Here is a 21,259-nt window from a genome sequence, read left to right as displayed (position 1 = left end):
GGATGCACAGTTACCTTCCCAGCACGCTTGGGGTCGCTAGATCCATCATGGATCAGGTCACAGAGGCCATAAGGTCTGGATCCACAGTTACCTTGCCAGCACGTTTAGGGTCTCTAAATACATCATGGATCAGGTCACAAAGGGCCATAAGGTCTGGATGCACAGTTACCATCCCAGCAGGCTTGGGGTCGCTAGATCCATAATGGTTCTGGTCGCAGAGGGCCATAAGGTCTGGATCCACAGTTACCTTGCCAGCACGTTTAGGGTCTCTAAATACATCATGGATCAGGTCACAAAGGGCCATGAGGTCTGGATGCACAGTTACCATCCCAGCACGCTTTGGGTCACTAAATCCATCATGGTTCTGGTCGCAGAGGGCCATAAGGTCTGGATGCACAGTTACCTTCCCAGCACGCTTGGGGTCACTAAATCCATCATGGTTCTGGTCGCAGAGGGCCATAAGGGCTGGATGCACAGCTACCATCCCAGCACGCTTGGGGTCACTAAATCCATCATGGTTCTGGTCGCAGAGGGCCATAAGGTCTGGATGCACTGTTACCATCCCAGCACGCTTGGGGTCTCTAAATCCATCATGGTTCTGGTCGCAGAGGGCCATAAGGTCTGGATGCACAGTTACCCTGCCATCAAATCAGTCTCCAGTTGAGGTCCAGGCTCTACGGGTGAACTACCATAGCCTTTATTGGACTGATCCTAATGCAAGGGATGGAGGATCCTGAAGATGCTCAAGGATCCTGAGGATGCTGAGCTGGTGACAAGGGGAATCATAGGAGTGGTCCTGATGCAAGGGATACCGGATGCTGAAGATGCTCAAGGATACTGAGGATGCTGAGCTGATGAGAGGGATTATCTTGGGGCCACTGATCAGTCCACAAACACAGTGATAAGATCTCAGCCACAGGGTTCGATGTCTGGGTGAAGCCCAGACAAAAAACTGTTGCCACTGGTCTACTGGTCTCCACTTACAGCGCATCCAGTGGTTCCCTTTAACTAATGGTAACATCCTTGCTGTGTGAGCACACTGCATTCCGATGACTCTCCCAGGTATATCATACTCGGGTGCAACTTCTGAGCGGTTGAGACTCTGTCTCCCAAGCTAAACGTCGGCACTCAATGGTGATCAGGCGTCTTTGGCTACCAACTCACAAAGGCAGGCTTCTTCAGCTTCTGTGGCCTTGTACAAATAACTGGGCGTCAGCCAACTGACTCTTGGAGTCACATCTCCAGTCTGGGCCTTGGGGATGACTTTTGTTTGCGTAGGGCATCACAGGCACGGTTCTCTCTTTGCTCTCCCAGGGAGCAGCAGGTGCAGCTCAGTCTTTTGTACAGTCTCTCTTTGCCGGGTCCCAGGAACAGCAGAGCAGTCCTTCTTTGTTCCTTCCTCTAGTACAGATGTGATCCAAGGTCTGGGTGCCACTTTTAAGCCCAGTTTGTCCCTTTGAGGGATGCAGCAATGACCGGCCAATAGGCTATTGGGTCACCTCCCACCTAGTGATGACTTCCTGTGAAGTGTGGCGTGTGGCTAGCTCAAAATGCAACATTCTGTCCAGTCTAAGCATGTCAGAACCCCTATCTATTTGTGTGGCCTTCCCTAGCCCATCCCAAAGATGTGACTATCTGGAAGCCCAAAGAAAAGCAGTTTAGCAGTGGCTTCTCTCAGCCTGTCCCTGATGCCCCTGATGCCACTCTGTCTGCAAGGAACAAAAGAGAATCCCCTCTTGCTTGTTTCTCATCAAAGGTTGCTTTCCCTTTGAAGTTCAACTTTTGGGCTCACACCCTGTTTGGCCTTCCTGCCAGGGAGAGGTCACACCTCCTCCAATGTCAGGTCCCATGTATTTCTTCCTGAGAGTCATTCATAGCTCCCCCCAGGAGGGCAGAAGCTGTCTTGTGCCCGGCAACCATAAATGGTCACTGGATAATGGAGGGCAACAAAGTAACAACTTTCTAGAGTTGCTATATGTGCAAACGTTATATCGAATTCGAATTGAGCATCATGTCAGATTTAATGTAGCAATTATTTTGATGTCTGGAAGTATCAATTTTAGTAGTCCTATGCAGGAGTTAGCACTGTTGGGTTGTCAGCTGTGACCCTGCACTCCCCAATGTGGCTACTAGCTTTTCCACAGCAAAATGCCAATTTGTAAAAACAACAATTTATTAAAACATGTTGAGTTAGCAGAGTGAAACTGTCCTACCCGTCTGCAGTGATTGGTTCGGAGACATACATTTGCCTCATCAGGGTGACAAAAGAACTGCTGCAGCCCATGAGGGATACCTTAACTCACAGACCCTGAGTTCAGTTGGTACCATATGCTAGGTACTTATAAGTAAGTTAACATATGCCAGTGGTGGTAGAGCTTCTCAGACAAAGACCTCACTGGCACTGAGTACACCTCACTCACCAGAGCCAAAAACCATCAGCATCAGTTCAAAACATTGGGGGTGATCATGCAAAAAGAGGTATTTCCCTACATGATATATATGAAATACATACACAAAGATCCTAATTAAAATACATGCTATATGAATTACATGTCTAATTATCTGCATACATTGTTAAAAATGCATTACCTTTGTAGATCTGGGGGCGCAATTTCCGATTCTCTGTAAAAAAAAAACAATTGAAGATAAGATCATTGATCTTTGTTTTAAATAGAAATAAAACTCCAAACAACAAATTGTACTACTACAGACTACATCAGAAGCGGTATCACAGTGTGGTGAGACATGGAGGATACAGGCATACTGTCTGTGTTGAGACGTTCCCAAGTTTGCACCACCAATTAAGCAAGTTTGATGGTGAAAAGGAGCTTGTTCCTGAGTCTCAATCTATAAACAGAGAAAAGGCTCTGAGGGGATTCAGCCCCAGAGAAAGTATCCCTAGCTGTAAGCAGGTCCCAGGGGAATCAGGTGCTTGTAAGTACAGTTGCCCTCATTCACCCGAAGGTGACATGCTTCATCATAGGGCGATGCTGCTCGCCAGGGCGGCGCTGCAATGCCTGGCGGGCCCCACAAGAGGGTTCTTTGTCAGAGATCTGTTAATAAATATGCCAATTGAGCACCTTAGAACAAGGAATGGTGTGTCCTACAATTTGAGAAGACCGGTGAATGGTGTGAAGATAAAATCAACTGTCAACCAGATGCCAACAAAATATTTAATGTGATATCCCCGGTAGATTTTGAGCTTAAAAAAGAAGGCAGAGACACTTAGGATACTATGGTCTGTGTCTCTTCAAGCGAGAGTGTAAATCTGTCACCTATAGACTGGCTAGCAAGCTCTGGTCTAAGTTATAGGTCAACATATTTCATCCCCAAGGTAGTCGTGGAGCGATCTAGGGCTATTTTGTCAGAACCAACAGTATATGATGTGACCTAATCTTCTCAGTAGAGTGAGGCGCTCTTTAACTCAAATGCGTGGGTGATAAGGTGCTGGCTGACATCTTATCACAACTTTCGAGCACTGTACTAATAAAGCACTTAGTTTAGGATAACCTGCATAAAAATAAAATGAAAAGTGGATATATAAATGCACAAGATCAAAAATATCTGGTGAAAGTGTCATTAAAAATCAAACATGAGCACACACAACCCCCCTCAATCTACCACTAGTAAAAGAGGTGTGTGCTGCCCCAACATAACCCATTCTGCCAAAGTGGTCGATGCAAACATGCGCATAGGTAAAGTCTACGGGTCGAGGATCCCAAGGTGTGAGAAAGGTGGATACAGAATCCCCTCGGAACAGTATATGGTATTTGACTTTGGTTGTTTGGTGGTGAGTGTATTCTGGACCGGTCCTCTTTTTTGATAGATACAGAGAAAGCCTGTTGATGTCCGTTTTCTCTGTAAGACTTTTGGATTTTCTGTCTGATCAGGAATGACCTCCTCGTAGTTCATTCGAATCTGTAAACGGATCACTGACATAATATCGACTACAAAAATATAGACTTACAAAAATATCGATGCCAAAATATAGAATACCAAAATATCGACTCCCTATCTCCAAACAGGAAAGTACAAAAATATAGAATCCAAAATATCGTTGTAAATAATATAATTAGTCAAAATATATATTTTTTTAAATGTTTTAAAAGTAATGTAAAATTAATGAAATAATACATATAATTAACTGACACATACTTAAAAATACTTAAATAACATTAAAATTAATAAATAATTAATGTAAGTAAAAAAAAAAAAATAATACATATATATTAACGTAATATTTATTAAAAATATTCAATATTTTCTGCGTGGGATAGCGGGCGGGTAAAATTTACTATTACCACTCCAGTAAGTGCAATAGTAGGGAAAGCGTTGGATGGCGGGAGGGTAAAAATTACTATTCCCACTCCAAAGAGTGCAATAATAGAGAAATCATTGGATAGCGTAGGGGTAAAAATTACTATTCCCACTCCAGAGAGTGCAACAGTAGAGAAAGCATTGGATAGCGGGAGTGTAAAATTTACTATTCCCACTCCAGTGAGTGCAACAGTAGGGAAAGCGTTGGATAGCGTAGGGGTAAAAATTACTATTCCCACTCCAGAGAGTGCAACAGTAGGGAAAGCATTGGATAGCGTAGGGGTAAAAATGACTATTCCCACTCCAGAGAGTGCAACAGTAGGGAAAGTGTTGGATAGCGGGAGAGTAAAATTGACTATTCCCACTCCAGTGAGTACAACAGTAGGGAATGCGTTGGATAGCGTAGGGGTAAAAATTACTATTCCCACTCCAGTGAGTGCAACAGTACGGAAAGCATTGGATAGCGTAGGGGTAAAAATTACTATTCCCACTCCAGAAAGTGCAACAGTAGAGAAAGCGTTGGATAGCGGAAGGGTAAAAATTACTATTCCCACTCCAAAGAGTGCAACAGTAGGGAAAGCGTTGGATAGCGGTAGGGTAAAAATTACTATTCCCACTCCAGAGAGTGCAATAATAGGGAAAGCATTGGATAGAGTAGGGGTAAAAATTACTATTCCCACTCAAGTAAGTGCTAAAGTAGGGAAAATAATAAATTAATATTTTTTTATAAAATAATTATTTATTAATATCAAAACAAGTATTACAATTAATTACCAATCACACAAGATTTAATAATTGATTATTTATAAATACCAATACATTTGTGTTTAATTAATTACCTATTAATAATTAATTAACAACCAATTGTTTTTCAATAACAAACATTAATAAATGCTAATAATACCAATTAATAATTAATTAATAATATATTGATTAACGATATACACAAATTATTTAAATAATTAATTTTTGACAATTATATTACTTCCCACCATATTCCTCTATAAACACACTACCCGCTACAAATATTAAATTAATACAATTAACATAATTATCAATTAAACAATTAATACAAATTAATTACCAATTAATACAAATTATTTACCAATTAATAATTAATCAACAACCAATCAATTTTCAATATTAATTAATAATTAACTAATAACAATTAAATTACTTCCCACCCTATTCCCCTATAAACCCACAACCCGCTACAGAAGTAAAACGCAAAATTAAATTAAAAATAATTAATAATTTCTATAAATTATTATTTAATGTACTATAATTAAATTACTTCCCACCCTACTCCCCTATAAACCCACAACCCGCTACGGAATTGAATTACACAAAAATAAAATAACATAAAATTCATTACTTTAAAAATATTCTAACATACATTACAATATTAATACATACTTTTAACACATATACTAACACTTAAAACACTATAAAAAATTCGATATTTTTAACAACTTTCAGCCTCATGCATCAAGCCAAAATCCAGTCGGTAAAATACCGATTCGCTAATAGCTCCCGGTATTGAGTTAAAAATACCCAATCCCAATGCATCAACCCAAAAGCAAAAATCGCTATTTAAGGAATCCTTAAATAGCGATTCCTTAAATAGCGATAGCATTTAAGGAATCCCAAATTGAGACTCCTTAATTTAAGTAATCTCAATTTGGGATTCCTTAAATGCAATGCATGAAAGTTAAAAAATTAGCGAATTCGCTAATAGGGGGAGCAAATTACCATGAAGATGAACTGCATGATAATTTGCTAAAAGTTTGAAAAATGCACTTTTGTGCATTTTTCAAAGTTTCATGTTGCGCACACACATGCCCTTAAAGCATGTGTGTGTGCAACATATGTGCACATATCAATTTCAGGGGTGCAATAGGGTGTCATTTTGACACCCTTGCACCCTTGAAATTGCATGAGCAATTTGCGAGAACCTACTGGTACTCGCTATTTGCTCATGCAATCTCCAATTCATTCCTATGGGCCTGGAGGTCCATAGGAATGTTTGGGATGGCATTCCTTAATTGCTACTCGCAATTTGCTAGTAGCAATTAAGGAAAGTTAAGGAATCGCTATTTGAATAGCGATTACTACATGCATAGCCTTTTGCTATTCCTTATTAGCGATTCCTTATTTTTCGCTAATAAGGAATCGCAAATGGCATTGTTGATGCATGTGCCCCTATATTATGACTGTCGATATTACTTACTTCTATATTATTGTAATCGATATTTCTTACCTGTTTTTCGATATTCTTCACCACTATATTTTTGCAATTCGATATTCTATCCATTCTATATTAAAAACTCGATATTCTGTCCACTCGATATTTTTTTTCTCGATATTATGTCTATTTACCCTGTAAACATTGAGTTAGAGGCCAGATAGCAGGGTTTACTTGAATGGAGAGTACTCAAGACCAAACTACAGACTGTGAAATGGATTCTGTCAGGGAGAGGGACCCAATGCAGTTCTTCCATTGTAAGGGAGTTTCTCTCAAAGTCTATTGGCTAAACAATATTTATGCTACTGACTGAAGAAAAGCTTTGCTTGGTGTAAATTAGGGCCAGTAAGTACTGTGTTGCATCCGTCAATGTATGATAAGGCGAGTGCATGAAATGTGGGGCACAAAATTTGAGGAAGAGAAAAAGGCTGGATTCTGCAGGACAGTGTGGGCTGGATCACTTCTCTTTGGCCTTTCCTTGATACGGTCTTTGAGGACAGAGCTCAGTGGCAAAGACCAAAACTTTAGGTCTTTGTCTGAGTTTCGATTACCTTTTTGCCAACGTTCAGGTCCCAATAATGCCAGATCTTAACATGCAGTGGTGTCAGCTAACATGACATTAAGGCATTTTTAAAGTCCACCATTGTTAAACATTCAAGTCAACTTAGATTATGTGGAAAGCTGTAACTAGATTATTTTGTGACTACAATATAGTTCAAATGGACAACTGGGTATGCTGATCCAAGGAAATATATTATGTGCCAGATTTACAAAGGGCCTCTGCATTCATGGTGAATGCCCCTCAGGAGTGGGTGAGTCTCTGCACTTGGGACTGAATCTCAGCAATGAGAATTCTCAAATTTGACATACAAGAAAAGAAAAGAAGTTAGGTCAGGGAAAGGATCGTCTTGCCGTTTTCCTAAACTCGGTTAAGAAGGATAAAATAGCAAAGCTTCCACTTGAAAGAAACCAAATCCAAGCCACCTGTATATAAAACTGGAAATTATTCTAAAAAAAAAATCGCTAATATGAATTAATGTATATGTCCATCCAACACCAAAAATGAAATGCAAAACAATCCAAGAAAGAATTTTTGCAATAGTCCAGATACAGCATAATAGCTCCTCTTTGTTCAGTAAGGACCTAATGGAGAAGAAAAATGCAATCCATAGGATAGCCAGAAAACAAAAAAGAATCCCCAAGACGATTCTGAAGGAAAGTTGGTATCAATTCGTAATGGCTCTTTCCAGATGGACAAACAGAAAGCCAAGCAGAGCTAACTGAAATATATCATCCCAGGGCAGTCGACAAGAGGATAGCAACAAATATTGCATAAGTATTACCTCCTGAGAGGATAAATGAGTCATTATTACTTACCACAATACGACAAGGGAAGGCATGACAGTGCACTCGGCCAAATTCTCTTCCAGCTGCACCTTTTTGAAAGCAAAGGGCAACTGTGAGGAAAGTGGTGTATTACATGGTGCAGTTGTGTGACGCCACCATGTAATATACTCACAATACTATCTTGAGTCTAGTCAGGCTCATTTGTAAAACTATAGCTCAACCCCGAGTAGCTGTGACTATGAACATTAAGGCTTCAACAAAAAAACAAGTGCAAAGAATTTGGAAGTACCAGAATAACCACTTGAGAAAGTCACACAACACATATTTTTATGAATTTGTAGAAAGTAAACATTAAGAAAAACTACCAGAGACATAGATTTTTAAGTAAAACATAAATGACTGCTTTTCACTCAATTATCAGCAAGCATTGGCAACTACTGCAGTTAGCAGATACTTTGCATCACTTGTTAAAGAGTTGTGTTTGGGTACCGTGGCCCACTTTGGATGACCAACTCCAGCAGAAAACAAGCCAAGGTGACAAGTGAGGAGTAGTCGGACAGTTACCTGTCACCGGAGCCTTTTCAAGTCCAGTTCCAGCTCAAATGAAGAATCTCTGTAGACATGAATGGAATAGTTCTGATGCAAGGAATATAAGATGCTGAAGATGCTGTATGATGCTGAGGATAATGTGTAATCAACAGTGATCTACCTGGTGCTACTCCTCGGTCCACAATCAGTGTGGAGTGACGTTCCCCACAGGGCTTGATGTCACTCAAAGTCCTGGTCAGGGCAGCAAATGTTCAGTTGTCACTGGACTACTGGTTTCTGGTCACAGCGAGCCCAGCAGTTCCTTTTGATGGTGGCGAGTGTCCTTCTTGGGCAACCAAACTTCACTCAAATGACTCTCCTGGGACCAGCAGACGTAGGTTTAACTTTTGATTGTTGGGTCTTGGTCTTGCAGGCTGCTCGTCAATAGTCAGGGTGGTCGAGTGATTGTGGTTACTGACTTGCCAGGTGGGCTTCTTCAGCTTGTTATTGTCCTGCAGTGGGAACACAAAGTCAGCAAACTGACTCCTTGAGTCTCCTCTTCTGCCAGGTCCAGGTAACAGCACTGCAGTCCTTCATCAGTCCTCTTCCAAGTCCAGATGTGATCTGAGGCCTGGGTGCTAGGGGTGCCATATTAATGACCAGAAAATGCCCTTTGGGGATGAGGTGGTTACTAGCCAAAAGGCAACCTGGTCCCTTTCCTCCTGATGATGACTTCCTGCAATGTGTGGGAACTAGCTATCCCAGAGTGCACTTTTTTTGCCCACTCCCAAGATGGCCTAATACTTCTCTTAACCCCTTCAGTGCCCGCCCCTTTCCCCGCCCAGTGCCGGCCGTTGCATTAGCGGGCGGGGTCTATGACGAGCTGGACTCGTCATGGGCACAGCGCCACCGCGGCCCATGACGAGTCCAGCTCGTCATGGGCACTGAAGGGGTTAATGTGTGGAGCTTTGCAGCCCACCCAAGAGGTATGACTAAGTGTGGTCTACAGACCAATGGAAAAACTGTTTAGGCCACTTGGCACCAATCTCTGTCCCTGATGCTAACCTGTCTATCAGGACAAAAGATCAGCACCTCTTGTGTCTACCATTTGCCCTTCAAATGTGGCTACCCTTATAATCTTACCCTGTGACTCTTCTTGCCAGGGAGAGGTCATACCCCCTCCAAACGTAGGACTCTATTGTGGCTCCCCTTGGAAGTCACTCTTCACCACACCCCCAGGACAGCGAAGGACTGTCTTCTGGCCAGCATCTGCAAATGGCCACTGGGAAAACTTTGGGCAACAGAATGGCAACATTCTAAAAGTTGCTTTTATGTGGAAGTTACATTAAATTCAACCTGGACATCAAGTTGGGTTTAAGGTAACGATTTGTTTCATACCTCGGTGTACCAAACTTAGCAGTCTAATTCACAATTTAGCACAGCTAATGTGTCAGCGTGTAACTCTGCACTCGCTAATGGGGTAACAAGCCTTTCCACAGTAAAAATGATGAATACATGTTCTATCTTTTAATTTACAGCACCCTGCCCTGGGATTTTTTAGAAGCCTACCTTAGGGGGATTTATATATATTATAAAAAGGAAGTCTGGGATTTGTCATTAATTTAAATGGCAAGGTTGGGTTATCAGTTTCAAGCTGCTCTCTCAGCCTGCAGGTGCAGGCTAGGGGGGCATGTTTTAACTTGCTGCTCTCAGGGTGGCACAAAAAGTGCTGCAGCCCAGGAGAGACTCCTTAACTTACATGCACTGGCTACCCTTGGTAAGTTAACTTATGTCTATTGGATTTAAGCCAACCAAACATACACTTTAGGGCTCAGAGCATTGGCACTAAGTTCTGGTTTGCAGTCCTCTGTGCACTCTCACAGTCAAAAAACCAGCAGTATCAGTCCAACACTTTCGGGTGGTCATGCAAAATGAGACCTTTCCGTACAGTAAGACAAGGCAAAGGCATCTAGTTCTCTCCTTAACTCTTTAACTACTGAAGAACAACGCAGGTAATACAAAAAACCTAGAAACTATTTATTAAAAAGGAGACCAAAAGAACCTAGCAAACTGTAAGCTTAACACCTGGTTAGATATTGAGGCAAAACATTTTAAAAAGTGCATTTTACAAGATCCGGATGGTCGGGTTGAAAAACAATCTCTGAACCCGTTTGTTCAGACCGCCTTTCGTCATGACTCAGTTGCAGAGCTCACTATACTAGTGGGAAAACTCATTGGAACAAAGTCATCATTACACTCAAAATTTAGAGATTTCAAAGCGGCCTTTGACAAGGTCCAGCATAATATTTTGTGGTAAAAACTGCAACAATGCAATATTCCGGTACCACTGCTGAATGCCATTCAGATAGCCTACATGATGATAGCTGGTACAACACTGACCTCAAGAAATCCAAGAGAGCTTGTAAACAGCTTTAAAGGAAATGGAAAATCACCAGAGGAACCACCAAAATAAACACCTACAAGGCCGTACTTAGATAATATCACCATTCAGTCAAAAAGACCCTGAACCTGAGAATCAAATCTAGCTCCAACCGTGGCAAGGGACTTTTTTCCATTGTCAAGAAATTAACCAACCCAACAGCTGCGACCAACGCCATCACACATACAGAAGAACTCTGCTTCAACCTCTCTGACTTCTTCCACGAAAAAGTCCCCAAGGTCTATAGCAACTTTGAACCCCAGCCACCCCTCAACGACTTGCCCAGCCTGCTAACCTCTTTGACCAAAGACCTCCAACTGACAGCATGGAACCCTCTATCTATCGAGGACACTGCAGCAATAAAGGAGACAGTCAACTCAGGGGTGCCTACAGAACCCTGCCTCCACCATGACTGCAACCTGGGAAGAGCCATGAACAGCACTGCACTCACTTCAGTCATTAACACCTCCCTCAAGACAGTCACTTTCCCTGATAGCCGGAAACATGACAATGTCACCACCATCCTTGAAAACCTTCAGCCGACTCTGATGTACTCAGTAATTAGCGAACCATCTTGCAGCTCCCCTTCCCAGCCAAAGTCATTGAGAAGAACATCAACAACTCTCTCATAACCTAGAACACCACAAGCTCTGTACGACTCACGATCAGGAATTGAAAACAATCACAGCACTGAACCAGTCCTCATTCCTGCCACAGATAACATCCACATCATTCTCTGCCATAGAGAGACCGCCACCCTCATCCTCCTCAACCTCTCCGCCGCTTTCAACACCATCTTCCACCACACTTTCAATGGTAGACTACACACAGCAGTAATACAAGTAGGGGTGGGTAGAGCTTGTGGAGTTTCACTCCAAGGAATTCCAAGGAGTTACATGAAAACTCAGCAAGATTCTTCAGAGTTCCGCAAACGGGCAGAAATTGGCACATCTCGCTACTGGCAATGATTTTTAGTTCAGGGAGCTTGTTCCACACAGCAAAATCAGTGAGAATGAACCACTTGGCACACCAGAGGGTGCTGCTTCTTTACTGCAGCTCGAGTAGATTTTCCACTGAAGCAGCAGCTTTCTCACCGCAAACAGTCGCGACTGCTCGCATTGAGGAAATATTGTCAGGTGCCCTCCCAGCGGCTGGAAATCATGCTAGGGAATGCCAGTTCTCACTCGCACTCGCCAACTTACCACTGGCAAACCACGCATGAGAAAAAACTCTGCCTTACAGCAGTTGGCTGAGTTTTGCCATAACTCAGGGTTATAATTGTAATGCGGAGTGGCCAAAACTCTGTGAACTCCAATGGCGGAGTAGAATTTATTGCCCACCCCTAAATACCAGGACCAGAACTCAAATGGATAGCTTCCATCCTCTCCGGAAGAACGCAACAAGTCAGACTCACGCCGTTCGCATCAGAACCCAATGACCTCATCTATGGAGTCCGACAGGGATTGTCACTCAGCCCCACACTTTTCAACTTGTGCATGGCTTCTCTGGCAAACATCATCAGATCCAAAGGAACCAACATCATTTCCTTTGCTGATGACACCCAGCACATTTTTCCCTCACAGATGAATAAGGACACCACCAATGCAAGCTTCAAGCAATGCATGACCAGCGTGGCTAATTTGATGGAATAAAATGGCCTCAAGCTCAATACGAACAAAATTGAAGTGCTGATCTTTGGGAATAACAGCTCACCTTGGGACTCCACCTGGCTGCCCGCCAAACTTGGACCCACACCCTCCCCAACAAACCATGCTTGGAACCTAGTTCTCAGCCTGGATACATTACTCACGATAAAGACCCATCTCAACCCCGTCGCCTCCTCATGCATCCACATCCTCTGCATGCTATGTAAAATCTTCAAGTGACTCCCAGATTTTTAATAATATCTTTAATGGAGCTTGTAAATCAGCTTCCACATCTATCCCTTGAGCATTCCTTCAATCTTAACATTCTTTTGGAACTGATGACATCATACATTGGATATCAGACATTTCATCATGCAGTCCCTAATCACAAGAAGAGTAGACTATGGCAATACACTCTGCCCAGCCTTACTACACACCTACACTCACCTAGTCAGTGCCAAGATATTCTCATGGGTGAAAATCAGCACTCTACAAATCCATATTACATTATCATTTTGCATGCAGTCGAAAAATGTCAAGAAAAATATGGACTTTTAATGGGCTGAAACAGGGTTGTATATTAGCCCTCGCCTTATTTAATATTTACATTGTGGCTCTCTATGATGTGATCGACAAGTCACAAGTAGACACACCCGAACTGGCTATTCATTAGTCAAGACCTGCCGATCCTGCAATGTGCAGATGATACAATCTTACTCTATAAAACCCCTGCAGGTCTATAAAGATCATTAAATCACATAATTTCTTACTGTGACCCAAGTAAACTAGAAATTAACAATGAGGAAACAAAACCCAAAATACCTTCATAAGAAAAAATAGAAACCGCTCATGAATATAAATACTTGGGCTTATTGTTTGAATATCGAGGCACCGTCAAACCTCACAGAAACTCACTAACCCAAAAGGCAACTTTCCTTGCTCTGGCATTCGAATTGATATAAACAAAACCATCAATTCCCTGCATGCTCCACTCTTCATCAGGGATGAACCAAACTCTCCCAACAATAACACATAGCCTTGCTGCCCTACCTTCATCAGTAGCCGGACACGTTGATCATTTAAAAATATGTAAAATGTATAGACACGTTTTTAGACTTTACGAATTTGGCCAAGTCACAAACCAGGTTTGAATTTTCAATAAACTAGTTGAATATTATTCAAGATTTTGTTTCCAGTAAATAAATGCATTAAATAAGATTGAGTAATGATAATACATTAGTTCAGCTCATTTGGAAAGACATCAACACAAATCATAATGAACATAGAAATCAGTGGAGGTTTATTCTAATCACCGATTGGAATTAACTGTTCTTAGAGGATGCATGGTCATTTCAAATGAACCTCCTATTATTTCAGAAACTGGCAAATAAAAACTGAAAACACATTTCCGTTGACCAAGATAAAAGCTCATTCAGTTACCAGTCACTTGAATGGACTATAAAGCCCTTATTACAAAGGAGATACAAAATCTAGATTCTCCTTTCTCATTAGAATTCAATTTTAAATTCTAAAAATATCACTTTGGCAATTTTGGACCGTGTCTCTCCATGGACACCACAATTTAGAGACAAAAATTGCCAACTGTATGGTTAACATGAAGAATTACTTTTGCACGTTCTTTGCACTTTGTCTGACTCTTAAAAATTCTAAAACCAAGTTTTCTAATCTTGAACATACAAACCTATAATCAACTGCAGTTGCTCCCTATCAGGGGCTTCAGGGTGCAGCCACCCTGCCTCCTTTGAGGCCCCGGTGCATTTATCAGAGTAGCAGTGTTAATGACTTCACACACGCGTTCAGGACACTGCATAACATAGGGCCAGCATATCTGAATAGCCGTCTTCACTTCCACCAATCCACCAGACCCTGTCGTCAGCCTCACAACCTCTCGCACATACACCCTGTTTCCTCAAAAGTAGAATGTGAGGCCTAGATTTCTCCACATCGCACCTTGCTACGACCTCTCTCTTCACTTCAGGGCCTCCTCCTCCCTTCTTGAATCCTGCAAGAGGCTGAAGATCTGTGTAGTATGTCAATGTACTGACATACATTTAATCTGCCTTATGTTATTATTAGATGTCAGGTTAGGAATGTTAGTGGTGTCATCTGTGATGTCACCGTATTCTATGTGAGAAGATTTGGAAGTAAACTTGTTCAGTTGCTGTTGATGCCTGCTGCTGCATGGATGGGATCTCTATGGAATAAACCTAAGATGAAACAGCCTTCCTGTGTCCTGATGTCATTTAACAGGACTGCTTCACTGGCGTAGTCGGCAGGATGCCCATGTGAGATCTCAACACAGAAGTCTGGTGAGAAATTTCTTCATTTAAAGAGAACAGGTATTTTACCTATAAGAGCCCAATTTACATAGATCTAGAATAAGACCTTTCTCCTCAAATTTCTCTGAAGTGATTGTTAATACTAAGGAACTTTACCAGAATTTAATTTCAGCAAGATTTGGTTATCAAATTTCATTTTAACAAGGATTTGGAGCTTCACCACATATGTATTAAAGTTTGAGTAAATACATTTCCGATACGGTCTCATCCTTTAATTTTGATAGAAGTTCCTCATGCCTCATGCCTCAGACTTAATTTGTAAATAATATTTCTACTTGAGAATGGTTTAAGAACATTTAAGTACGTTTAGGATTGTCGTGGAGAACATCGACATCTTGGAATTAGTGCTGTTTTAAAACTAACTTCCTGATTTTCAAAAACATAATTTCTATGCTTGCTGATGACTTAATTTGAAGAAGTCGATTATCGGTAACTTTGACAAAACCTTGGGGCTTTGGCGTCATTGATAACATTCAGTAACATTAGCTACTCCTTGTGTTTTTGCGCCTTTGATTGATGACTCAGCGCTTGGAATTTGATTTGCAGCTCGTATAGCGCTTAATAGTTGTTTTATAATTGTCAATCACATTGAAAAAGGCATCGAGTTTCTTCGTGAGACTGCATATAATTTGAAAGTTGATATTGCTTCAAAATTAAACACCAACGTCTCTTTGTTGTCGTTACGAACGAGGAATAGAACTTCTTCATATGTTGCGTCAGGAACCTTCTTCTTCCGACAATCACAGTGAACGTCATCTTGCTGCAGTCACGCGTCTGGTCGGAGGGGCAAGACGTTTTTGACCACCTACCAGACTTATCACTTGAAGAAGCGAATGGGCTCAACGACTATGAAATATGCATCAAAAAACGAGATAATCATTACTTGCCAAAGGTAAGCACTATTTTAGAAAGGTATACGTTCGCTAAGAGGATGCAAGGTGATGAGGAAACGGTGGAATGTTATGTAACTATTTTAAGGAAATGTGCTTCTTCTTGTAAATTCGATGGCTTAACTGATGAACGTATACGTGATCAGTTCATGTTTGGATGCAATATGGAGAAAGTCAGGGAAGAATTATGGTCACGTGATGAGCCTACCCTAGATGAGGTTCTCGTTGTAGCCAAAAGGATTGAACATTCGATGAAATGTGTTGCAGTTTTGAAGAAAGATTCCATGAAAGAGTTCAAGGTTCAAGAAATTAAGAACAAAGGTAAAGTGAGTTATAGATCTAAAGATAGGAGTTACAAAGGAGCCTCATGAAAAATGGACCAATAGTAAGTGTTTCAGGTGCGGTAAAATGGGACATTTGGCTAATAATATAAAGTGTCCAGCTTTAGGTTTAACATGTCCTAAATGCAAAAGGAAAGGTCCCTTTGCCTCAATGTGTAAGAGTAAGATGATATTCAAGGTTAAAGAAGTTGATGTTAATGATTGTGAATACGATGAATTCAACTCCGAAGATTAAGAATGTGGTCAGATAGTTGTACAGGTGGTAAGTGGAGAAAAGAAGAAGAATTGTCCATATGATGAAATCTTAGTTGAAGGAGCAAAAACTAGAGTTTTATTTGGTTCAGGAGCGAAAATTACAATTGTTTCATGTGGATTTTATATGAATAATTTGAAAGGTAAAGGTAAACTTTTGAAGCCAGACATAAGGCCATTGGCTTATGGGGGAGAGCCTATCAAACTTCATGGGTATTTCACAGGTCTGATCGAGTACAAAAAAAAATTTGTTACAGGTAAAACGTATGTATCAATAAAAGGTGATAGCATCATCCGTTGGATCCATCAAGGTGACCTTGGAGTCTTCCTTGACCCCAATGCTGATCCTCCCATTCAACTAAGAAGTGACATAAATTCTATTATGAAAAGAGAAAGTGGGGATTTGGTTGATGATCTTAAGAAAGAGTATCCCAATGTTTTCAATACAAATCTGGGGTGTCTCAAAGGATACAAGCATAAAATTATACTTAAAGAAGATGCTACTCCTGTATGTTGCAAAGTGAGGAATGTTCCTCTTTCAGTAAGGGAGGATATGCAAAAAGAAATTGAAAAATTAAAAGATTGGGGAATCATAGAAGAGGTTCAAGGGACAGAATGGTTGGCTCCGGTAGTGGCAGCACGCAAACCCAATGGGGATTTGAGACTCTGCATTGACTTGAGACAATTAAACAAATGTGTAGTGATCGACAAATATTGTAAAGTACTTTGCTAATTGCGCAGCAAATATGAGATACTTAAGAAAGGTGTGGATTTCAAATGGACTGAATGTTGGGAAAAGGAGTTCATTGATATCAAAGTGAAACTTAACGCAGCACCTTCTCTTGCTAGTTTTAACCCTATGATCAAACCCATACTCATCACTGATGCAAGTGAAAAGGGTCTGGGAGCTGTTTTGCAACAGAAGGATTCCTATGGGATGCAAACCATTATGTGTTGGTCACGAAGTCTCAAAGATCCTGAAACTAGATATTCAGTTGTGGAACGAGAGTCCCTTGCAGTATTTTGGGCTATAAAAAAATTAAAAAAGTTCCTTTGGGGTGTTGATTTCGAAGTGAGAACTGATCATAAGCCCCTGGTGGAGATATTTAGTAAAAAGGGCCTCGATGCCACATCCAGCAAAATAACAAAGTGGGTGATAGGGCCACAAGATTAAAATGTCATGGTAAAATACATACCAGGAGTTGAAAATAACGTAGCAGATGTGCTGTCACGTCTTTCACCCAACACTTTGTCTGATGAAAATGATTGGGAGGATTCTGATGAATTGGTTTGTATCATTGATCAACAGATCATTAGTGAAAAAAGATGGTGTGAGGAAATGGCATTGGATGTGGTTCTAAATGAAGTTTTAGATCTGATTAAGAAGGGTTGGAACACCAACAAGGAAGGATCTGACTTGGGCCTCCCACACAAGTGAGGCACCATTTTTACCAGGAGACCTGGGGAAACGCTGGGTGGTGGGACATTTGTGTGAGCCCGGTGATGCCACAACTTTCCCACACAAAAATGTGTGAAAAAAGTGATTTTTTCAGCTAACATTGAGGTTTGCAGGGGATTCTGGGTAGGAAAACGTTAGGGGAACCACGCAAGCCATACCTCGCTGGACTTGTCTAGCTTTCAGAAATGTGTGGGTTTGGTAGTTTTCCCTATGTGCCGGCTGCGCTAGGGCCCAAAATGCACAGGTAGGCACATTGCTAAAAACAACTCCGTGCCTAGATGGCTTTCTGCCACCAGGGGGGTATCGCGGGGGAGGGGGTTGTCCTGATATGCCCCCAAGGGGGGCAGAAACACTGTGGCTATTTTTTTGGGGGGTGGGGGCATTGGTATGCCCATTCTGGGCAGCCCCCACCCCCACGCATAAAAAAAGCCAGCGTAATCGTTGGTGTCTAGATTGAGGGCAACTCCCCTATCTGCCCCCCAGGGGGCAGAAAGTCCACTAGACGCCAGGGAGTTTTTTGGGCAAATTGTAATTAGGGTGGGGGCTGCCCAAAATGGGAATGACAATGCCCCACCCTAATTAAAATTTGCCTAAAAAAATCCCTGGCATCTAGTGGGCTTTTTGCCCCCCCTCCCGGGGGGGGCAGATTGGGGGCTACTGCCCCATCTGTCCCCCAGGGGGGGCAGGATGGCTGTAATTTTTTCAGGGAGGGGGTGGGGGCATGGACATGCCCATTTTGGGCAACCCCCACCCTAATTCAAATTTACCACAAAAAACTCAAGCAAGATGACACAGTACCCACAAACTGTGGGGCCAGAGAGAAATGGAATATAGAGATAGATGAGCCACTCGGGGATAAAGACTGGGTCTCTTGCTGCTCTATCACGAGACTGTTGACAGCAAATTGTAATCTGCGCATCATCCACTTTAAGTTTTTTCTGCATCTATACTATATTTCGAAACAGTTGAAGAGGCATGGGTTGAGAGAATCAAACAATTGTACAAGATGTCAAATGCAGGATGCTGATTTAATGCACTTAGCTTGGAGTTGTGGGAGGGTACATGCATTCTGGGTGCAAGTCACAAAAAGGCACATGCATCAACGTTTTTTGCGAGCGCAAATGGTGCGATTCACAAAAATCATCCGTTTGTGCCCGCAAAAAGGCCTGTTGCGATGCATTAAAGTGTCAGGCACTCGCAATTTAAGAAATCGCAATTTGTTGCGATTTCTTAAATTGCGATTGTATTGAAATTTCTTAAATGCAATCCATGTACCCCTTAGAAATAGCGAATTTGCTATTTGGGGCCGCAAAATACAGTTACTCTGGTCTGTATTTTGCAAAAAAATGAAAAATGCACTAAAGTGCATTCTTCAAGGTTTCTGGTTAAACACACACATGCCCTTGGGGCATGTGTGTGCGCAACATGGGTGCACATCACAATTTCAGGGGTGCAACAGGGTGTCAATTTGACACCTTTGCAGCCTTGAAATTGCATGCACAATTTGCGAGTACCTATTGGTACTCGCAAATTGCGCATGGAATCTCCCATTATTCCTAAGGGCCTGTAGGCCCATAGGAATGAATGGGAAGCTATTCCTTAATTGCGACTCGCAATTTGCGAGATGCAATTAAGGAATGTTTAGGAATCGCTATTTTAATAGTGATACCTACAGGCATAGGTTTTTGAGAGTCCTTAATTGCGATTCCTTAATATTCGCTTTTCTTGATGCATGTGCCTGAAAGTCCCATTCTGAAATGGTTTTGGAAGCAGTGGAATGCACACCACAAATGTGCCTACTAGGGCTAGCTGGACGCTTGCAACCACAGACAAGGCGGTTGGTTCTTATTGCTTTGCTAATAGCTAAGAGGAATATGGCTAATTGTTGGGATAGTAAAAAGGTGCCAGGGCAAGAAAAATGGTTTGAAGATCTTGTATATTGCAGATGCCAGTCGGCATGCTATGCTGAAGAGCTCCCTATGTCATCTAGGCCTAATGACTAATGGGCCCCTCTGGCGACTTACTTACTTTCTGTGAATGAGAGATACTATGTCGGACAAATGAAAAAATTGGGCAGAAATTTGTAATCTATAAATGTGTTGAAATGTGTGCTCGGTGGATGAAGAACTGGTATATTATATAATCTGGAATAATATTGTTCTACGCTGTGATGAACATGCCTTGTATGTTTCATTAAGTTGGACTGTTATAACTGTATATGAGCAAAATTAATAAAGAAACAAATGTTTACCTTAAACCTTGGGCTCCTCACACCTTAACTAGTAAAGTCTGAAAACACTGGGGCAGTGGTGTGAAAGGGGTTAAATACATGTAAAATATTTACCTAAAGCCCTGGGCTCATCACAACTTGTATAATGAAGACTGAAAACTCTGGGGTGGTGGTGGGAGAGGGGTTACATACATGTGCAATATTTATCTTATACCCTGGGCTCCTTACACCTTGCATAATTAAGACTGAGAACGCTGGTGCGATGGTGGGGGAGGGATTACCTTCACTTGTAATTTTAATGTTAAACCATGTGCTCCTCACACCTGTCATAATGAAGACTGAGAACACTAGATCAGTGATTGGGGAGAGGTTACCTACATGTGTAATAGTTATCTTAAATCCTGGGTTCCTCACTCCTTGCAGAATCAACACTTGAAACATTATGGCAGTGGTGGTAAGGGTTACTTCATGTGGAATATTCATCTTAAACCCTTGGGTACTCACACCTTGCATAATAAAGACTGAAAACACTTTGGCGGTGGTGGGGGAAGGATTACATACATGTTTCATATTGACCTTAAACACTGGGGTCCTCCCACCTTGCATAATGAGGACTGAGATCACTGGGGTGGTGGTGGGAGAGGAGTTACATACATTTGTAATATTTACCTTAAACTCTGGGCTCCTCACACATTCTATAATGAAGACTGCGAACACTGTGGTGGTGGTAGGGGAGGGTTTACTGACATGTGTAATATTTATATTAAACCCTGGCCTCCCCACACCTTGTACAATGAAGATTACGTTCACTTGGCGGTGTTGGGAGAGGGATTACCCACATGTCAAATATTTATCAAAAACCCTGGGCTCCTCACACCTTGCATAATGAATACTGAAAACACTGGAATGATGGTGGGGAAGGGATACCTACATGCACAATATTTATCTTAAACCCTGTCTACTCACACCTTGCATATTGAAGACTAAGGTCAATGGGGCCGTGGTGGGGGAGGGGTTACCTACATATCAAATATTTGCCTTAAACCCTGGGCTTCTCACAGTTTACATAAATGAAGACTGATGACGCTGGGTTGTGGAGGGAGAGGGGTTACCTACGTTTATATTATTTACCTTAAACCATTTGCTCCTCACACCTTCCCTAATGAAGGTTGAGAACACTGGGGCAGTGGTGTGGAAGCGCTAC

The 21,259-nt window shown here is 41.7% G+C and overlaps 1 protein-coding gene across 2 annotated transcripts in view; it reads right to left on the bottom strand.

Annotated features, from left to right (window-relative positions):
- LOC146859526 (CD5 antigen-like) overlaps window positions 1-21,259 on the bottom strand; it is a 692,104-nt gene that overhangs the window by 286,575 nt on the left and 384,270 nt on the right. For both annotated transcript variants that reach the window (XM_085650237.1, XM_085650236.1), the window contains one exon: window positions 2,590-2,622. In XM_085650237.1, the coding sequence (XP_085506363.1) occupies window positions 2,590-2,622 (33 nt within the window). The remainder of the gene's footprint in view (window positions 1-2,589; window positions 2,623-21,259) is intronic.

This window comes from Triturus cristatus, chromosome 3_2 (genome assembly GCF_964204655.1).
Source record: "Triturus cristatus chromosome 3_2, aTriCri1.1, whole genome shotgun sequence".
Lineage (NCBI taxonomy): Eukaryota > Metazoa > Chordata > Amphibia > Caudata > Salamandridae > Triturus > Triturus cristatus.
The sequence above is the reverse complement of the archived record's forward strand: the minus strand, read 5'-3'. Positions and strand labels throughout refer to the sequence as shown.